Source organism: Monopterus albus, unplaced genomic scaffold, assembly GCF_001952655.1.
Source record: "Monopterus albus unplaced genomic scaffold, M_albus_1.0 scaffold250.1, whole genome shotgun sequence".
Taxonomy (NCBI): domain Eukaryota; kingdom Metazoa; phylum Chordata; class Actinopteri; order Synbranchiformes; family Synbranchidae; genus Monopterus; species Monopterus albus.
Window position 1 is genome coordinate 484,504 of NW_018128130.1, and position 17,356 is coordinate 501,859.

Sequence of the window (17,356 nt, forward strand, 5' to 3'; positions counted from 1 at the left end):
CAAACATTTTGACTTTAGGACCGCCAGTTTGCCAACATATGTGTGAGGAAAATTATAGAAATATTTAAAAACAATGTTCCTCAAAGAATGACAAGGATTTAGATCTGTACCCTCTACGGTGCAGAACATCATTAAAAGATTCAAGGAATCTGGAGGGATTTCAGTGTGTAAAGGGCGCCAGTCTAAGCTGGATGACCAAGCTCTGTGATTCCTCAGACGTCACTGCATCAAGACTCATCTCTCTTCTATAAGCGATATAACCACCTGGGCTCAGGATGACTTTGGCTCACCTGTGTCAGGCACTACAATACGTAGTTACATCCATAAATGCTGCTTAAAACTGTGCTGTGCCAAAAGGAAGTCCTATGTCAACAGTGTCCAGATGTTGACTGCTCTGGGCTCAGAGGCATCTGGGATGGACCATCACACAGTGGAAACGTGCACTGTGGTCAGACCAATCGTCGTTTCAGGTCTTTTTTGGAAAGAATGGACGGCATGTGCTTTGACTAAAAAGCAAAAGGACCATCCAGACTGTTACCAGCAACAAGTCCAAAAGCCAGGGTCTGTCATGGTCTGGGGTCGTGTCAGTGCCCTTGGCAAAGGTCACTTACACTTCTGTGACGGCTCCATTAATGCTGAACAATACACAGAGACCTTGGAGCAACATCTGCTGACTTCAAGACGACATCTTTTCCAGGGACGCCCGTACATATTTCAGCAAGACAATGCAAACCTCATAGTGCCACATTACCAAGGCCTGGCTGTGGAGGAAGAGGGTGTGAGTGTTGGACTGGCCTGCCTGCAGTCCCCACCTGTCCCCAACAGAGAATGTGGCACATTTTGAAATGCAAATTGCATTAACGAAGGCCCAGGACTGTTGGACACCTTAAGATTGGTTTGCAGGAAGAATGGGACAAAATGACATGTGACACACTGAATCACTTGGTATCCTCAGTCCCTAAACGTCTTCTAAGTGTTGTGAAAAGGAACGGCAACATCACACCGTGGTAAACGCTTCTCTGTTCCAACTTTTCTTGGAATGTGTTGCAGCATCAGAATTTAAGTGAATGTTTATTTTCAAATACAGTGGGGCAAATAAGTATTTGATACGCTGCCGATTTTTCGACTTTTCCCCACTTACAGAGAATGGACAGTTCTGTAATTTTCATCGTAGGTACACCTCAGCTGTGAGAGACAGAATCTACAAAAAAATTCCAGAAAATCGTTAGATTTTTAAATAATTTATGTGTTTTCAGTGTAATACAGGACACAGATGGTTTACACATCACTATTTTCACATTTTATTTAGATTTTACTTGTCATCCCAACTTTTTCTGATGTGGGCTTTTACACTTATCAGGGAGCGTAATGACAAGCTGGACACATTATGGGAAATCTTGGAGCCTGACTTAGTGTGTGTACTAGGGATTAAGGACATTTTCGCCTCTGCTCCTTCAGTGTTATTTAAAGTTTGTCTTTTGTAAGTGCTCCAACTTTATGGAAGTGCACCACTAATTTGTTGGAGTACTTACTTAAAATTAAATGCAATAGGTAAACAATTCTGAAGGTTTATATATGGACAGTGGTCTCTATGCGGAGATGTTGGCTATTATTAAATACAATTAAGGCCTTACTTCAGGCTTCTTCTTGTACTGTAGTTACAGATCCACTTTTTGACCCCAACAAAACTGCTTGAGAAGGATATTTTAAAACAACTTAAATGTATACAGTGTGTGTTTGTGTCTGCAGGAATAAGCGTCATAAGTCCGGCTCCATGGAGGAAGAGGCTGACAGTCCAGGGGGGGAGTATTACCACTCACCTTCCAGTCCTGCCAGCAGCTCCAGGAACTGGACCGATGACATGGAAGGAGGTAACAGAATAAGAATATGGACAGGAATAAGACTAACGGCGTGCATTGTCTGTACAAGGAATCACAAATAGCATGTGTCATTAAAGCACGAGCACAACTAATGTTATTTACATATTTATAAATATGCTAGTGTAGTGCAATGCACACCTGACAGCTGTGTAGTCAAGACTGACCTGCGTTACCTGAAGGTGAACTGATCTTCTACAGATCTGACAGGTCTGAGGCTGAGCGCTTGTTTTTCTCATGCTAACAAATATAACGAAGTTCTTACTTTATCATGTTTGACACTAGATGACTATTTAAGCGAAAGATGTATCGTTACCCCTTTTTCCATGAGTACCGTCCTGCAAATAGCACTTTTCGCAGTGGTTTTTTTTTTTTATTATTATTTCTGAGCGGTTTTATTGGGTCAGCCATGTTTGTTTATTAGTGTTTTGTTTTTGTTTTTTTGACTTCATTGATGCATACCATGTAAAACATAGCATAACGTATACTAACTAATCACCAGTTTATATTTGTTTTGTTTATCTTTGCTGACATCTACAAAGAGTGTAAACAAAACAGAGAATGTGAATGACGAGTTCGATAAAAGATTCATTTGGCCATGAACCTTTACAAACCTGGATATTTCATCAAATTGTAACCGGATCCAAAATAGAACCAGATATTGGAACCCATCCCTAGTGTGTGCCCAGCAGTCTAGTGAGTAAGGCTTCCCAAATTTATGTAGGAAGTTTAGGGTTTGAGTATTAGTTTAATATGTGCTCTGTTGCTATGTAACATAGTACAGATTCAAACTAATGCAAATGTTTTTTTGATTTCCTCCAATGTTATGCATTTTTCTAATTGATTTCACCATTTTGATGTGTTTTTTTTTATATGTCAATATTGGAGGTGGGTACTGGCCTGAGTCTCCACTCCAGGTTACGTTTTCCTTCCATTTTTCTGAGGCATGTAGTTTCATGATGGTTTACTGGCTTAAGAGCCCAGTGAAGCAGTTGCCAACAAATTAACAGAGGGGTTCCAGTGCCTATGTTGCTTGCACTAATAAATATGTTCGTTTGTATGTGTGTTTTAGGTCTCTCTCCACCAGTGAAGAAGGCAGAACTGGACAGTCCCTCTCCCCAGGAAGACTCACCAAGACTAGGCTCATTCACTCAGCACCAGCGGCCTGTCATAGCTGTTCACAGTGGTCAGTAGTGTTTGCGCACATACACATGTTTTTTGTTTTTGTCACTTGGGTCTGTACATAAACATCGCAAGACCTCAGCCAGGAAGTTAAAGCTTGGTCACAAATGGGTCTTGTCCAGATGGACAATGACTTCCAAAGTGGGTTCAGGACGACAAAGTCAAGGTCATCACAAAGCCCTAGGCTCAGTCCAATAGACCATTTGTGGGCAGAACTGACTGTATGTGTGAGCAGGAGGCCTCCAATCCTGACTCAGTTCTGTCAGGAGGAATGGGCCAAAATTCCAGCAGCTTATTGTACAAAGCCTGTGGAAGGCATCCTGAAATGTTTGACCTGAGTTAAACAATTTAAAACTATTGCTACCAAACACTAACTGAGTGTATGTAAAACATCTTGCCCACTGGGAATGTGAGGAAAGAAATAAAAGCTGAAATAGATCTTTTTCTCTACTATTATTCTGATAGTCCACATTCTTAAAATACAGCAGTGATCCTGACTGACCTAAGACAGGGAATGTTGATTGGGTTAAATGTCAGGATTTGGGAAAAATTGAGTTTAAATGTATTTGAATAAAGCTTATGTAAACGTCTGACTTCAACTGTATACTACATGATTAAAAAGGTTCTGAGGAGTATAAATAAAGTGGAGATCAACTGAATGTCACCAACAGCTGGCACGTTTATTACAGTTTAACAAGAAAAACCATTTTTTTCAAAGTTGCAAAACCTGACCCCAAAATAAAACAGAGATCTTTTAAGGGAAAAAAAAATAGTGTCTTTAATGTAAAAAATAAAAAAAACAAACAATAAAAATTGCAGCTTCAACAAAAAAGGAGAAGAACCAACATCCGACTCCTTCTGCACACATTATTTATTCCTAAAGGAGAACACAAAGGACAAACTGTAATTCATTGTTTCTTCTCTCTGACTCTGTCCAGGTCTAGCTCGGAGTCCCCACCCGTCCTCATCTCTTCATTTTCCATCATCTTCCTACTTCCCCCATGGAGCAATTCGCTATCCTCCTCACCTGGCCCAGGACCCCTTAAAAGATCTGGTCTCATTGGCCTGTGACCCTGCTAATCAAACCCCCAGCTCAGTGAGTGTAAACAGTCAAAGGCCAGCTCTAAGAAGACTGTGTCACAGGGCTCCAGATACTACTCCTGATGTTTATTAAAGCAAAAGAGGCTGAACCGTGTTTCTCTTGGTTTAGTCTGAAAGTTAGTGTGGCTCATTTACATTCTTTATGTTTTGCCTCACAGGTGGTGTCCGGTTGTTACAGTACAGTGCAACCTAACCCCCCCCCCCCACACACACACCCAGAGAAACAGTGCTGGATAGAACATGTAAACTGCAGCTGTAATGCTCACTGCCTGCTTTTGTAGCATCTAATACTTGGTCTGACAGTTGAGGCAACATTAAAACAGCCTCTGCAGTGTTTCCACTTCTGCTGCTGTCACTTTATACATTGTGTTAAATTGTGTAGGTTGGTGTTTAGTTTAGGACCAGTTTAAAGTAAAAAGTACAGCAGTACTGCAGTACATGTTAAATATGAGTACATGTGGTCGTCTATCTTTCTGACTTTTTCCAGCTGAATGGCAGCAACCAGATTAAAGTTCCCAGTCACTACATCTCCTCTCAGATGTTGGCGCCCCCTGGACCAGCACCCTCGTTGGCCCCTCCACCATCCTCCCTCTCCAGGCCAACACTACCTACAGAGTCAAAGGCCACTACCACTTCCTCTGACAGGGGCACAAACTCCCCCACATCCCCCAGTAAGTGGTCAAAACGCTAACAAACTTTACCTGACAGTAGTAATGTGCGACATGATGCATAATGTATAGGTAGCATATACGTTACCTTCTGATGGATGTTGGAATAGAATATTTAACCATTTATACTTGTATACCTGTCCTATGATTGTTTATTTTCAAGAACTGAAAAGGCTGAGACAGAAGTGCAGAAGGGAGAACACATAAGTTTAGTGGTGTAAATGCTCCTGGGGGGTATTCCAGACCGACAGTGGGCATATTATAAAACTGCTGACATCGTGCAGTTTTATATAAATATAAAGTTTGCCTTGATCAACAAATCACATGAAAAGACTCAACAAAATAAATAATGGATCCTACTAGCATGTATTATCTGTGTATTGACAGCTTGATATAGTATCCAATGACTCTTACAAACATAGAACAACCATACCAAAACACTTGGTGACATGTCCACATTTTGATGACGCAGCAATATGTGATTACTACGTCACAGAGCGTTTCTTTGTGACAGCTGCACAACAGAGCTACTCCACATAGATGAAAACTGCAGTTGTGGATTGATTTCAAAATAAACTGTGCCCTTTAATTATCCCTTAAATGTTGATTAGTCGGGTCTAGGCATGTAGCTGTGTGGAACAGGTGAGTCAGTGACTGGGTGACTGCATCATGGAGGCAAATCAAACAATCTGAAAAACGGCAGAAGTGGTGGATAGTTTTAAGCATTGGTTATGTCATAGAAAAGTGGATGACTGAAGTCCTCTAAAGTTCAGGAGCGCTTTATTTTACAATCAGAAAAGACTGACCAGTGCCAAATATGCCAGATGTTTTTACATTGTTACATTAATGCTAATTATATATTTAGGGATATAACGGTGGGTTGTGGATCTAAATGCATTTGCATTTGTGTTGCAATAGCAGCACTAGCAGCCATGTTTCCACTGGTCCTTCACATTAGTCTGGTTTTATGAATGTTGAAATCATTTTAAATCATGCACATTTTAAAAGTGTCTTATGTTAACACTGTAAGGATGAATTGTGCAATTTACAAAAAGTTTTGTTCTTGCAACATCATTATTTCAGAGTACTTAGAAAGTGCATTAAGTCTCATTTCCTGAGCAGAAAGTTGAGTCCAGGAACTCCTCCGCTAAGCAGAGAACAAAAGAAACAGAAGCAGGACATATGATAATAGATATTGTACATTTTAGATTGCTTCTGCATTACAAACAGGCTAATAGCCAGGGCTGCCCATAACTGGTGCACAGGTGCACATACGTGGTTAAAATCAAGAATGCGCAGTGAATATTACATTTACTAAAATGCTTTTGCATCCTAATGTTTTTGGCACTTTATTTTATCCACCGAAACAAGGTTTTTTCATGTATCATTGTTAAGGTCATCATTACAAACATGTTAAAGTTCATGTGTTGTGAGCTGTGTAAAATATAGCCTTTGTTGACAATTGCACAAACTTATTTTTTTAGTTAGTTACGTTAGCAGCACCAGTATGAAGCTTGCTATATTGTGTTTTTATGTTTCTAGGATTCTTATTAATTCACCAAAATGTCCAAGAAGCAGGGCACATTAAGTAACTACTTCAGTATTCCACCGCCAGCAAAGAAACACCAGACTGAACCTGAAGTGGCTACAGGAGGCTCCATGACTGCACAGCCATGTGGTACAAGCTATAGATATAGATGCTGTAGATAAAAACCGCACCTTTCATTTAGGGACAAAAGATTTTTAAAATAATGGATGTGCATAAAGTAAGCAGGAAAACGTCTGACAGCTTCATCTGTGTGTGACTGGGTCACAGTGTTCTTCTGTTGTCCTTTACACCTCCCCTGAGCAGTGCTGCCTGTGGGAGGGGATTTTCACATCTTAGTATAGTAAAAAGCAAGTCCAGGGTCCCGCCTGGCAGATTTTCAGCTTTCATCAGTGATGTACAACGATTTGTCTAAAATGACAACAGAGACTTTTGAACCAAAGCCAGCTGCTCATCACAAACTCAAGCAGGAGGAAAGAAATAGGCCCACATCATTGTCCACAGTGCTTCAACTAGAGAAATACAGTGATAAAAGCAGTAAGGAGAGCAGTGATGATGATGACAGCATGTAGAATAACTGCACCATGTACAGTGTGAGGACCAAGCAAGATCTCCAGGTGCTCCTTTGAGAATCTCACCAAAAAATTACGTGCACCCCTGTTAATAGCAACAGGTGTGTGAAATTTGTGAATATGGCACTTCACAAATTAGCAAATTCTGAAATCTGGAATACCTCTCAGGTCTATTTGGTGGCCTTTGGTACAAAAAACAAAATAAAATAACCACAGAGTGAGTGAAAAGATAAACATAAGTTTGAAGACAACTTGCTTACCACCAGTGGTCACATAGGGAGCAGGTCCAAGTTCTATCAAACTACATACATCAGTGACTCATCAAGGGGGATTTGATGTTGTTCTCTATTGTAGCTCCTTTGTGATATGGACTGTTTGTGTTAAAAGTGCTGCCTCACGCCACTTTACAAGTTACACTGAATTTTAAAATTACTAGACTGATGTTGTTAACACAAACACCCTCAGCATACTCGGCCCCTGGGACCCCACCTTCCAACCGCTCCTCCTTTGTTGGAGTCACGCCTCGAGACCCAGGTGGACTCTACCAAGCCCAGGTTAGTATTGTTTATTTGACAATGTCAATTTCAGATTAAGAGCTGACACTACAGAACTCAGATTATTGGAGGGTTGTGATTTTTTTTTTTGCATGGCTAAAGTGAGCTAAAGACACCAATTACATCTCATATTTGAGCTCTCATTTGTTCTAAATTTTGATGACTGTGTTTTGATGTATTTACACTAGATGTTTTCTTATCGTTTGTGGTTTGTTCTCTTCAAAACCTACATTTCTGAACCCATTCATAGGAGAGAAAGCATGGCACTTCTTTGACTGACACTCTCTGGTCTAAATCAGGGGTTTTCAAAGTGTGGGAAAGTGAACCTCCCCTCAAAGACCATAAAACACATTTCTTTAAGAAAAAAAAGACATCTGTATCCTATCCTACTCTTACTAAACATTATTTACCAATTAACCCTCCATAGTCAGTCAAAAACTGAAAACAGACTCAACAATAGTCTTAATAAAATACTCAGTTCAACAAAGTCATACTTTGTAAGGCCTATTTGTTCAATTTTATTCAAGTTAGATCATTTTTAAACATCAAACTCAGCTGGCAAAATGAAATCATGCACACCGCTGTTGAGCTGTGTATTCATTTCTATGCGTTGCGTGGTGCAAGAAAGTATCTGCGCTGCACCAAGTTGTGCACAGTATAAGTACCATCCCTGCACACTGCGCTGAAGTTTAAAGAAGATCAAGTTGGGCGCAGCATTCTGTGATGACATCTTGATGCGCCCAATTGCAGAGAACCTGACAGAGGAGAAGCTTATGTTGGTGGACCAACACCCTCTTCTTTGCTGCAGCTCATCTCCTCCTCCTCCTCATCAATACAACTAAAGCCAGAGCTTTTTGCTGACATGTAGAAAGGTAAATCATATATCCATGTCCGCTGCTCCAAAAACTAGTTAATATCTGCTATCCACCTTTTTGGTCACCTAGCAACTGCCACCCAACGTGTGCACAGTTTGTGCGTGTATGCCCTCCCCCTCTGTGCTATCCCAAGCCCCCCTTCAAGCGCAGCACATACCACCTCCTCTCTGAAAGCCCATTTATTGTCATTAGCTAGCACCACTTTGCAAATACCACGCTGTGGCAGTGGAGCATCATCAGGACCAGTCCATGAAAATCCAAACAATCATCAAGATATTTACTCCATTTTCTGTTCACCCCATACTGTAGCTGAAGTTTGGTGTTTACAGTAAATTTTTCAGGTTTATTTTTTCTCACACTGTGCCTCCCCTGAAGTCTTCTTGTGCAGCTCACACTGAAAACTGTTGGTCTAAATAATCTGACAAGAATCACATTTAAAAATAACAAATATTATGTGTTTGCTGACATCCACAGAAAACATCATAGATTGGCACCTTCAGTCCAAATATAGAAGTATCTTGGTAACCTGAGCCTTGAAATCGGTATCCTGGTATCAGGTAGGCAGCCATAATGCAGGTACAGTAAGTGGGTCAGTAAGCGGCAGGTTGCAGATGTGTATGTGTGGTAATAGGGTGGTAAACAAGTAGCTTGTACAGGTAGAGGAAAGCATCCACTTAAGCACTTAGAGAAATGAATAAATCATAATAAATTCAATAGCTTAGGTATTTAGAGACATGTTTTTCAAATATATGGTATTTAGAGACATTTACATTACACAGTACAGGTTGATGAAGAATAGAGCTTGGGCCTTGTGTGTTAAGTGTGATTGTGCTGCTGTTGTTGCTGCTGCATTGCAGTGCCACTGCTCCAGAAACTGCTCAGCTAACAGTGCTGAGCCAGGACTCCTCTCTGTGAATTTACGTTTGTCGCAACTAAATGCAAGAAAAGTTGGATAACTTCTTAATGGATTGTCATAACAACTGGGTTGTTAGGGATATTTTATTGTGATTAAAATCCAGTCTGACTTAGTTGGACTTCTCAAAATTAACTGAATTTATGTTAGGAAAAACAGCTTGCATGTTGCAAATTTAATGAAATGGACCCTTTAATTAAAATACTACAGAGCAGCTACACCTGGTTCAATCCACCAGGTGTGTCGGTGCTTGCAGGTCCATTGCATGTAACACTTGATCTGTGTCACACCATACAGTTTCAGCATGATGATTGTCTGGTGACTGGTAGCACAATGATGTAAATATTATAGAAGCATAGGCATAATTAACTTGCATAATTCATCGGTGTTGCTTTTGTTTGAAAAAGCAGCAAACAAAAAAAAACAAAACAACAAAAAAAAACCACTCTTTAGCCATAACACTGGGATATTATGTTTATTCAGAAGTGGCACTTAGGATACTGTAGGTAATTACATTCCCAAGTGGTATCTTTGGTTACACTGAATTATACAGCGTACAATATATTCTGCATCAATTTGTGAACTCTCCATATTAGTTGATCTGTAGGTGTTGGCCATAGCAGGACTTGTGCCATGAGAGGTTCAGTCTTAATTTGTGACACTGTCAGAATTTTAACACAGCCTGTCTTTCTCCAAAGTTGTAAATCAGTTTGCCTTCAGTGGACATGTCTCCCAGTCAGATGTAGAAGCAATAGTTTTGATTGATGACCAGAGATTTTACCAACTTTCTCTTATGTTGTCAAGTTTAATCTGTGACGGCCCAGTATTGCCCAGACTATTCTTCTTCTTCTACTTACGGCTGTTCCCGTTAGGGTTCGCCACAGTGAATCATCAGTTCCACCGAACCAACGATGACACATTAAACTTGGCATGTTTTATGCCCTTTATGATCTTCCGGATAATGTCCAATTTAGAGTCACCAATCATCCTAAGCGGCATGTGTTTGGAAGCCAGAGAGAACCCACGCAGGCACAGGGAGAATACGCAGACTCTGCACAAAAAGGCACCGGGTTGGTTGGGCATTGAACCCAGAACCTTCTTGTTGTGAGGTGACAGTGCTAGTATTGCCCAGACTGTAAGGGGCCTTACATTTTTAAGAGTTCTAAATTCCTACATGAGGATGTGTCCTGACGGGCAGAAAATGACTCATTATTTGACTGGTGCCCACATAGATTATTGAAGTTTGGACTGAAAGTTGAGTATCATGAGCGCAGGAATTCTAATTTAGTTCTGTAAACTCCTCTGGGATCTGAGGAGAGAGATGTGGAGTTAATGCAAGGCTCCACAGCAGAAATGTAAGTCTAGAAGTGAAAACCATGTTTCCAGTTAACTGGAAGTTGCTTTTGACTGAAGGTAAAGCTCCATATTTTTTTTTACGTTTGAAGAGTAAGCATTGTTCATGAACGAACCAATCACTTTCACTAAGCCTTTAACAATAGCTTCATCTTTTGTTAGAGTTTTAAATTGTTTATACACATGAATTACTTGAATAAAATACAATATTTTTGTAATTACTCAAAAATTGATGTGTGCAACAATCAATTTCGTAAATGGTTTTACATGTAAATTTGGTGTGATGATTACTCATCAAAAAAGCCTTGTACCTCTGTGTGATAAAAATGCAAATCAGTTCAAATTTTAATTGTGTGTTTGTCTCTCTTCCAGTCTTGGTATCTGGGCAACTGAGTGAACTCTGGAGGAAAGGTGATTGTCATGGTAATGTCCTGGATGAAAGGAAGTAACGTTAGGACAATGCCAGAAAGGAATATTCAGCTTTGTAGAAGTGGTCATACAAATATATAAATATACAGTGAAATATATTTACATATGTGTATGTACCCAGAGGAGACGGCCTGGATGGAAGAAGGATGCTGCTCTTTCTCAGCCATTTTGCAGCCCCAGAATGTACTACGCCATATGACACAAAACAATTCCCAGAAATGGCCACTGACATGAGTTGTGATTTTCAAATAGAAGTACCGGACTAATGCAGATGTCTGGTAGGTCCAGATTAACGGCAAACCAGAACTAGGCCTCAACACACCAAGTCCTAACTGAGTCCCCAGGATGAGGGCTGTTTCACTGGGATGGATGTCATCCTTTACCCCTGTACGCTGGGTCTCTACCTATGGTCTCTTTCCTGGGACAGATGTAGACCTCATCCCCTTTCAACACCTAGAATGCCCCCTCCGCTGCAGGTGCTGCGTATTATATATGCAAATAAGCCTCCGAATTGAAAGAGAGATCCTGTTGTTAATATGTTACGTTTCTTTGCACTTTTTAATATGTTATTGATGACTGAAGGAAACTAAGAGTTGAAACTGCAAATTTTTTTCTCTCTTTCCACCAAAAGACAGAGGCTTTGTCTTTTTTATTGACAATCATCAGCCTGAAACCATTAATTGCTTTGCAAGGCTTGTTTTTAAGATTGATTGTAATTTTTTTAAATCAGAAAACAACCGTGGAACATAAGAGCTATATTCATGCTTCCTCGAGCACAACACGCAGTGGTACAGTTGGACACAACTGACATTGATCCTTTACAGTATGGAGGCCCATTGGTATCAGAAGGGTCTGTCTTAAGCAGAGGGCATCTTTTTTTATGAATATCCTGCTGCTTCCTTCCCTTCAAATGCTGATCATTTTGTCATGACGGCACCAAATGGCCAATGGCGCCATTTGGAGATGTGCACCTGCCACAAGCAAATGGCTTGGTAGAACTGAGAAAAGGCAAAGTCACACTAAAACCCGGATCATGTGGCAGCAGAGCCAGCTGTGAACTGGTGGCTGAACTCGGTGTGTTTGAAACCCTAGCATGGCGTGGTGGGGTGTGTGCCCGTGCATGTGTGTGTACTGTATGCCTGTGTTTGTCAGAATGTGAATATGGTCCTTGCATATCCACACTCATCCCTGCTCTGTTTTGAGGAGATGTGAAGATATTCTTTGTGTCTGAGAGAACAGACTGGCATGTAGGTAGATTAGAAAGAGATATAGCAGGCATTGCACTATGGCTATGTTAAAATTCCTCTTAGAGAGCAGTGCAATGATGTGGCATGTTACAAAGCTGAAGAGTTGCAATGTTTTTTGTTGTCAGTGCTTATCGCAGCAGGTCATGTGCATACTGACTTGAACTGAGCACAACATCCAGGTCTCTTGTCCATCTCTAAAATGAACGGTGGTCTAGAAGATGTCGCTGGCAGGTTCTGCACTGTGTAGCGCAGCCCCAACTCAAATCTGTTTAGGAAAAACAGCAGTAGGGTTTGAGTTGGGGTTCAGACTGGAGTGAGCTGGAAGAACAGAAAGACGGATCAGCAACAGTGCAAGAGATGGTTTCAGGTGAAACCTCGGCGGTTTTGGCAATGAGCAACAAATCAAGCATTTAAAACCAGAGTTTAAAGGTCATGAGTTTGATTTTCTTGACACAATATTTACAGTATATTATGACAATGCTTTAGAGAGGCAAAGCAATATTCTGTTATGGCTGTTTTTTTTTGTTTTGTTTTTTTCTTTTCAGCTTCATGTAGTCGACGATCTTTTGAAAGGCATGTATGAGGTTAATTTTTTACATGTATTTTAACTTTGATTCCTTGTAAACATTTGACAAGACTAGCATTTAATAGAGTCTGAACATTAATCTCTATTTGCGTTAATGGTGGCTCACCAGTGAGCAAGATGTCAGTTCAAGGGATAGAACAACTCATTCATGTTTTTCCTGTAGCTGTCTAACATATAAATGCAGAAATTCAGAATCAGATTTTAAAACATATCACTGCTGATATTTATATATACAATTAAATGCAAACTCCAAATGCAACAGTAGTAAAACATGCACACCCAGATAATTTAAAATTTTGTACACTATTTTTTTTTAGATGAAAAGTTTAAATATAAATGAAATATTTAGGGACTACTACTTTTTAAATTGGTGCCATATTATAATTGTTAAGGCTTTGCAACTATAAAGCAGTCTGTACATCTTTGGTACCCGGGGATGTATTGAGTTAAAGGGTTGCTGCTTTTGTGTTGAGGTGCACTCAGACTGAAGGCCAAGCAGATTTTGATAATAACATGAATCTGGTTAATTGAATGTTTCCGCAATCTGCAGACATTACTACAGTACATGGTTTGGTCACGTGCATCCCTGGTGGAAACAGGAGGAGAAAAGAACAAGTCAAAGCATTATTCATTTGCTTGTTATGAAGCTGGGGTTTACATCGTGAAATTCCATCATCTTGGAAAGATGCAGTAGAATCTTCCAAAACTGAAACCCAAATTTAAACACAATATTATGAGCCGCTGCAGAGAGGCACAGTCAGTGGAATCATTGAACTCATGCATTGTTTTTTTTTCTGGGAAAATATTTAATCAGAAAATAAACATCTGTGGATCACAAAGATACCTTTCAAGATACAGCCCACAGCAGTAGAAGATAATTCTTTGACTTCTTCCCTTCACAGAGTAACTCAGTGTGTGGTGCAAACATCGATACTCAACTGAGTATCGATGTGTTGAGAGTGTTGAGAGTGCCTTTGTGACAGCTCCGACTCAGAACTCACCAGGACATCCAGTCTGTTACTTCCCTCTAGCTTTTAACTTTGTGTCAAACCGTTTTTTGCCAAAAGGGACACAGCTTTAACTCCCACAGAAGTGTCTCCATGTTGCACTGCTTACAGATTTTACTTTTCAGCCGACTTGTGTCCGTCTGCTGACTGTATTCAGCCAGACCACTTCTAAAATTTGCTCTGCGTTCAGTCTGAACAAAGGTATCTGTGTCTTTTTCCTTTCCTAGGTTTTGGGGTTAAGGTTGGCAGTAGTCAGTACCTGCTAGAGGTTCAGACTTTGTACCGAAGGTGCTGATTTTACCTGGGTTTTGGTAGGACCAGATTTAAGGTTTGGTTAAAGCTGGCTTAAAGCTACTGTATACTGCATGGTGCTGCCCTGGTCACTGTACTGACCTAAAGAATGCATGGCTGAAACTGATGATACCTCTCCCTCTCTATCCCGATCTTCCTCCTAATACTCCTTTCTTGCTTCTGGACTCTGTACTACATCAGAGAACATTAGATGGAGGGGTTATCCATTTCTTTGAATTTTAATAATAGCCTTGTTGTTGAACTTCTATTTTGCACGATATTTCATGAAACACATTATGTGCCTTGCCTTTAGTTAAAGAACAATTATACATTATAGAAAATGATCATACTTTTTATGGTACAGCTGGTAGCACTTAAAGAAAAAGAAAAAAAAAAGCTGCATGTGTGATTGCTTGACATTAACCAGTGTAGCAGGTACATAGTTTAGGTTAAACAGTGGCTGTGAGATGCTAAGATTCTAGCTTGAGTGTAGGATCAATAAAACCTTTCATTAGCTTCAGCAGAGGCTGAGATGGGACTTACCCTCTACTGTCATTCAGCTAAGGACAGTTGATTTCTAGTGTGTAACATTTCAGAAATACACATATTTGTTCTTGGTCACGCTAGGCAATTACAAAACACAATCCCAATACTCAACCCATTTATCTTATCTCAAGGTCAGTTTACTACTTTTCTGTTGTTTTAACCACATCTCAGCTGTTTGAATTGGCCGAATTGTTAACCCCTTACCTAATTATGGAGCTGTGGTTGCATAACAGTGGTCACATGACAAGCCCGTCGTATGTGAGGCAAGAGCTAAACCCCTTTCCTCATTCAGGGGTGGCAGAAAGCGTCATGGTCTGGTCTTTGCCATGTTGATTCCATTTGTAGAGCCGATCTGGTTCAGTGGCTCTGCTGTCTGATCGGTGTGAGTGGACTGAGGTGAATGTACCCAGACAGTGTTGCTGTGTGTGAAGCATCACTTAGGCCTGCAGAGTGTTGACAATTAACTACAGTGTAGATGTATGTTGTCCCAAAATGTGGACAAGCCAGTGTGTTGCAAATGAAATGGTGTTTTTAGGTTATGGTTACACTATGGCTACCTTGCACCTGAAAACTGCACTTTGCAAAAGCAGATTCAGTACATTGGTAGTATGTCCTGCCTAAATGTTCACAGTACAAACAAAAGCCATTTTCTAATACTCAGCCCTGAGTATTAAATACATGAAAACACATTTATTGCAGGGGAAAGTCTTATGATATATTGTGAATATTCTGCCAGTGTGGCCAAGCCACTCAATCCAGTCTAATGGAATCATGATAAACATGTTCAGGTTTGGGCTTCAAAGAACTAGAACTCTGTTCATTTGCCTGTATGAATACTTTGACCATGTGACAAAATACTACAAATGACCAGAGATGAGTTTGAGTTTTATACGGTTGCATGCACTTAACACTATTCTTACTCTTTTGTTTTTAGTTATATCTTGAGTTATTGAGTTGTTGTTGTTGTTGTTATTATAATTATTATGTTACTTGTAGGATTATAGTTTTAATCACAGCAGTGTGTATAGAAATGTCTGATGGACCGATGGGAGGTGTGTAGAATGTTTAAATTTTTCGTATTTGCACGTTTTAGTTTGGATCTCCTAAGAGCAGTTGTCAAGCCACAATGTAAGGCACCCATGAAATGGGAAGATTGTAAATGGGCTGGTATTGAAGTTTAGCAGTGTGAGGGAAGATGAATGATGATGGGTGAAAATCGTAGTTGGAGAGAGACGGTATCTTGGAAGTCAGGTTAACCCTTTCATGCCTAGTGGTCATTAAAGAACACTATTTAAGATCCAGTTTCTTGTATATGCATGGTTTGGTTAGTGTGTCTGCAGGTCCACTAACCCAGCTTCAGCCACTGCACTGGGCACTTCTTGAAAACACCAGGGGTATCAATTAACATCCAAGAAACAAGATTATTGGTCCTTCAATCAATATTTTGTGTTACTTAAGTCTGTTGTGTGACTTGTATGTAGTCATTAGATAATGATATAAGATTTGGCTTTGAAAAACACAGATGCCAGCTCAGTGAAAACAGATACTGCAAACAAATGATCTACAGTACATCTGCATATTTGCTTTGTGGCTTTGTGTCCTGGGTACTTTACCAGTTTTTATTGTAGACAGAACTGAGGACCTGATGTACGAGAATGCTAAAGAAGTAGATTGCTAATTTTTATTTGAGGACAGTTTTGGATAACTACTGTAGGGATGCAGCAAATAATTATTTTCATTGTCAATGCTGCTGATCATTTTGATCATTAATTGATTAATCTTCAATCAAAAATAGAAAAGAATGCAGACTCCTTGCCAGCCAAAGGCAACATGCTTAAGTTGCCTTTTTTATTCAACAAGCAATCCAGAAGCCACAGACATTCACTTTACTGTCAGGTGTGAGAGAGAAAAGCATCAAATGCTCACATCTGGGGAGCTGCAATCTGCAAAATGTAGGTATGTTTTGTTTGAAATTATCATTCTGTTATCAAATAGCTGTTGATAATTTTTGGCAACATGTTTCAGGGAAATTAATTTGGATAATATCAGAGCTAAACACTTCACACATTTAAAAAAAATCTTCACAATGTTTGAGTCGTTTTTCATATCCAACAGCATACAGTATATTAAATTCAACATGTATGTTAAAACATATTTAGTATATATATTAGTTTTTTTTAAATACATTGTTCTTTTTATTACACTATTAATACTGTAAATGTTACTTTACATTGAACAAATTAAGTACTTGTCAGCCAGAGTAGACATGTCAAAGCTGTATGGAAAATAAAAACAAGTTTTACTTTTTTTCATATTTAATAAAGAATTAAATCACATAGTAACAATTTGGAAAGAGTTAGGCTTTCATAATTCATGCATGAAAGGGTTAAGTTGGGGTGGTTAGATGACTGTGCAGACTCTACATGTGTTATTTTAATAACAGATTTGGACACAATCATTGCTGATGTCACACTGATTAGCTGCAGCAGTGTTTTTCCAATACCTATCTCCTGTTCTGAATTGTTGGAGCTTTGTATGGGATGATTTGAGTAAAGTTACACACTGAGATATCACCAGTTAAATGTTGGTTTGCTGTGGCTTCACCCATT

General features: G+C 39.7%; 1 protein-coding gene across 6 annotated transcripts in view; it reads left to right on the forward strand.

Moving 5' to 3' along the window:
* nfic (nuclear factor I/C) overlaps nt 1-16,877 on the forward strand; it is a 45,420-nt gene extending 28,543 nt beyond the window's left edge. For 2 of the 6 annotated variants that reach the window (XM_020620864.1, XM_020620868.1), the window contains exons 8-13: nt 1,750-1,871; nt 2,950-3,063; nt 3,998-4,155; nt 4,648-4,831; nt 7,412-7,500; nt 11,014-16,877. In XM_020620864.1, the coding sequence (XP_020476520.1) occupies nt 1,750-1,871; nt 2,950-3,063; nt 3,998-4,155; nt 4,648-4,831; nt 7,412-7,500; nt 11,014-11,034 (688 nt within the window). In that variant the 3' untranslated portion in view covers nt 11,035-16,877. The other 4 variants (XR_002276650.1, XR_002276651.1, XM_020620865.1 and 1 more) reach the window with 4 other exon arrangements.
* Nucleotides 16,878-17,356: the final 479 nt, after the last annotated feature.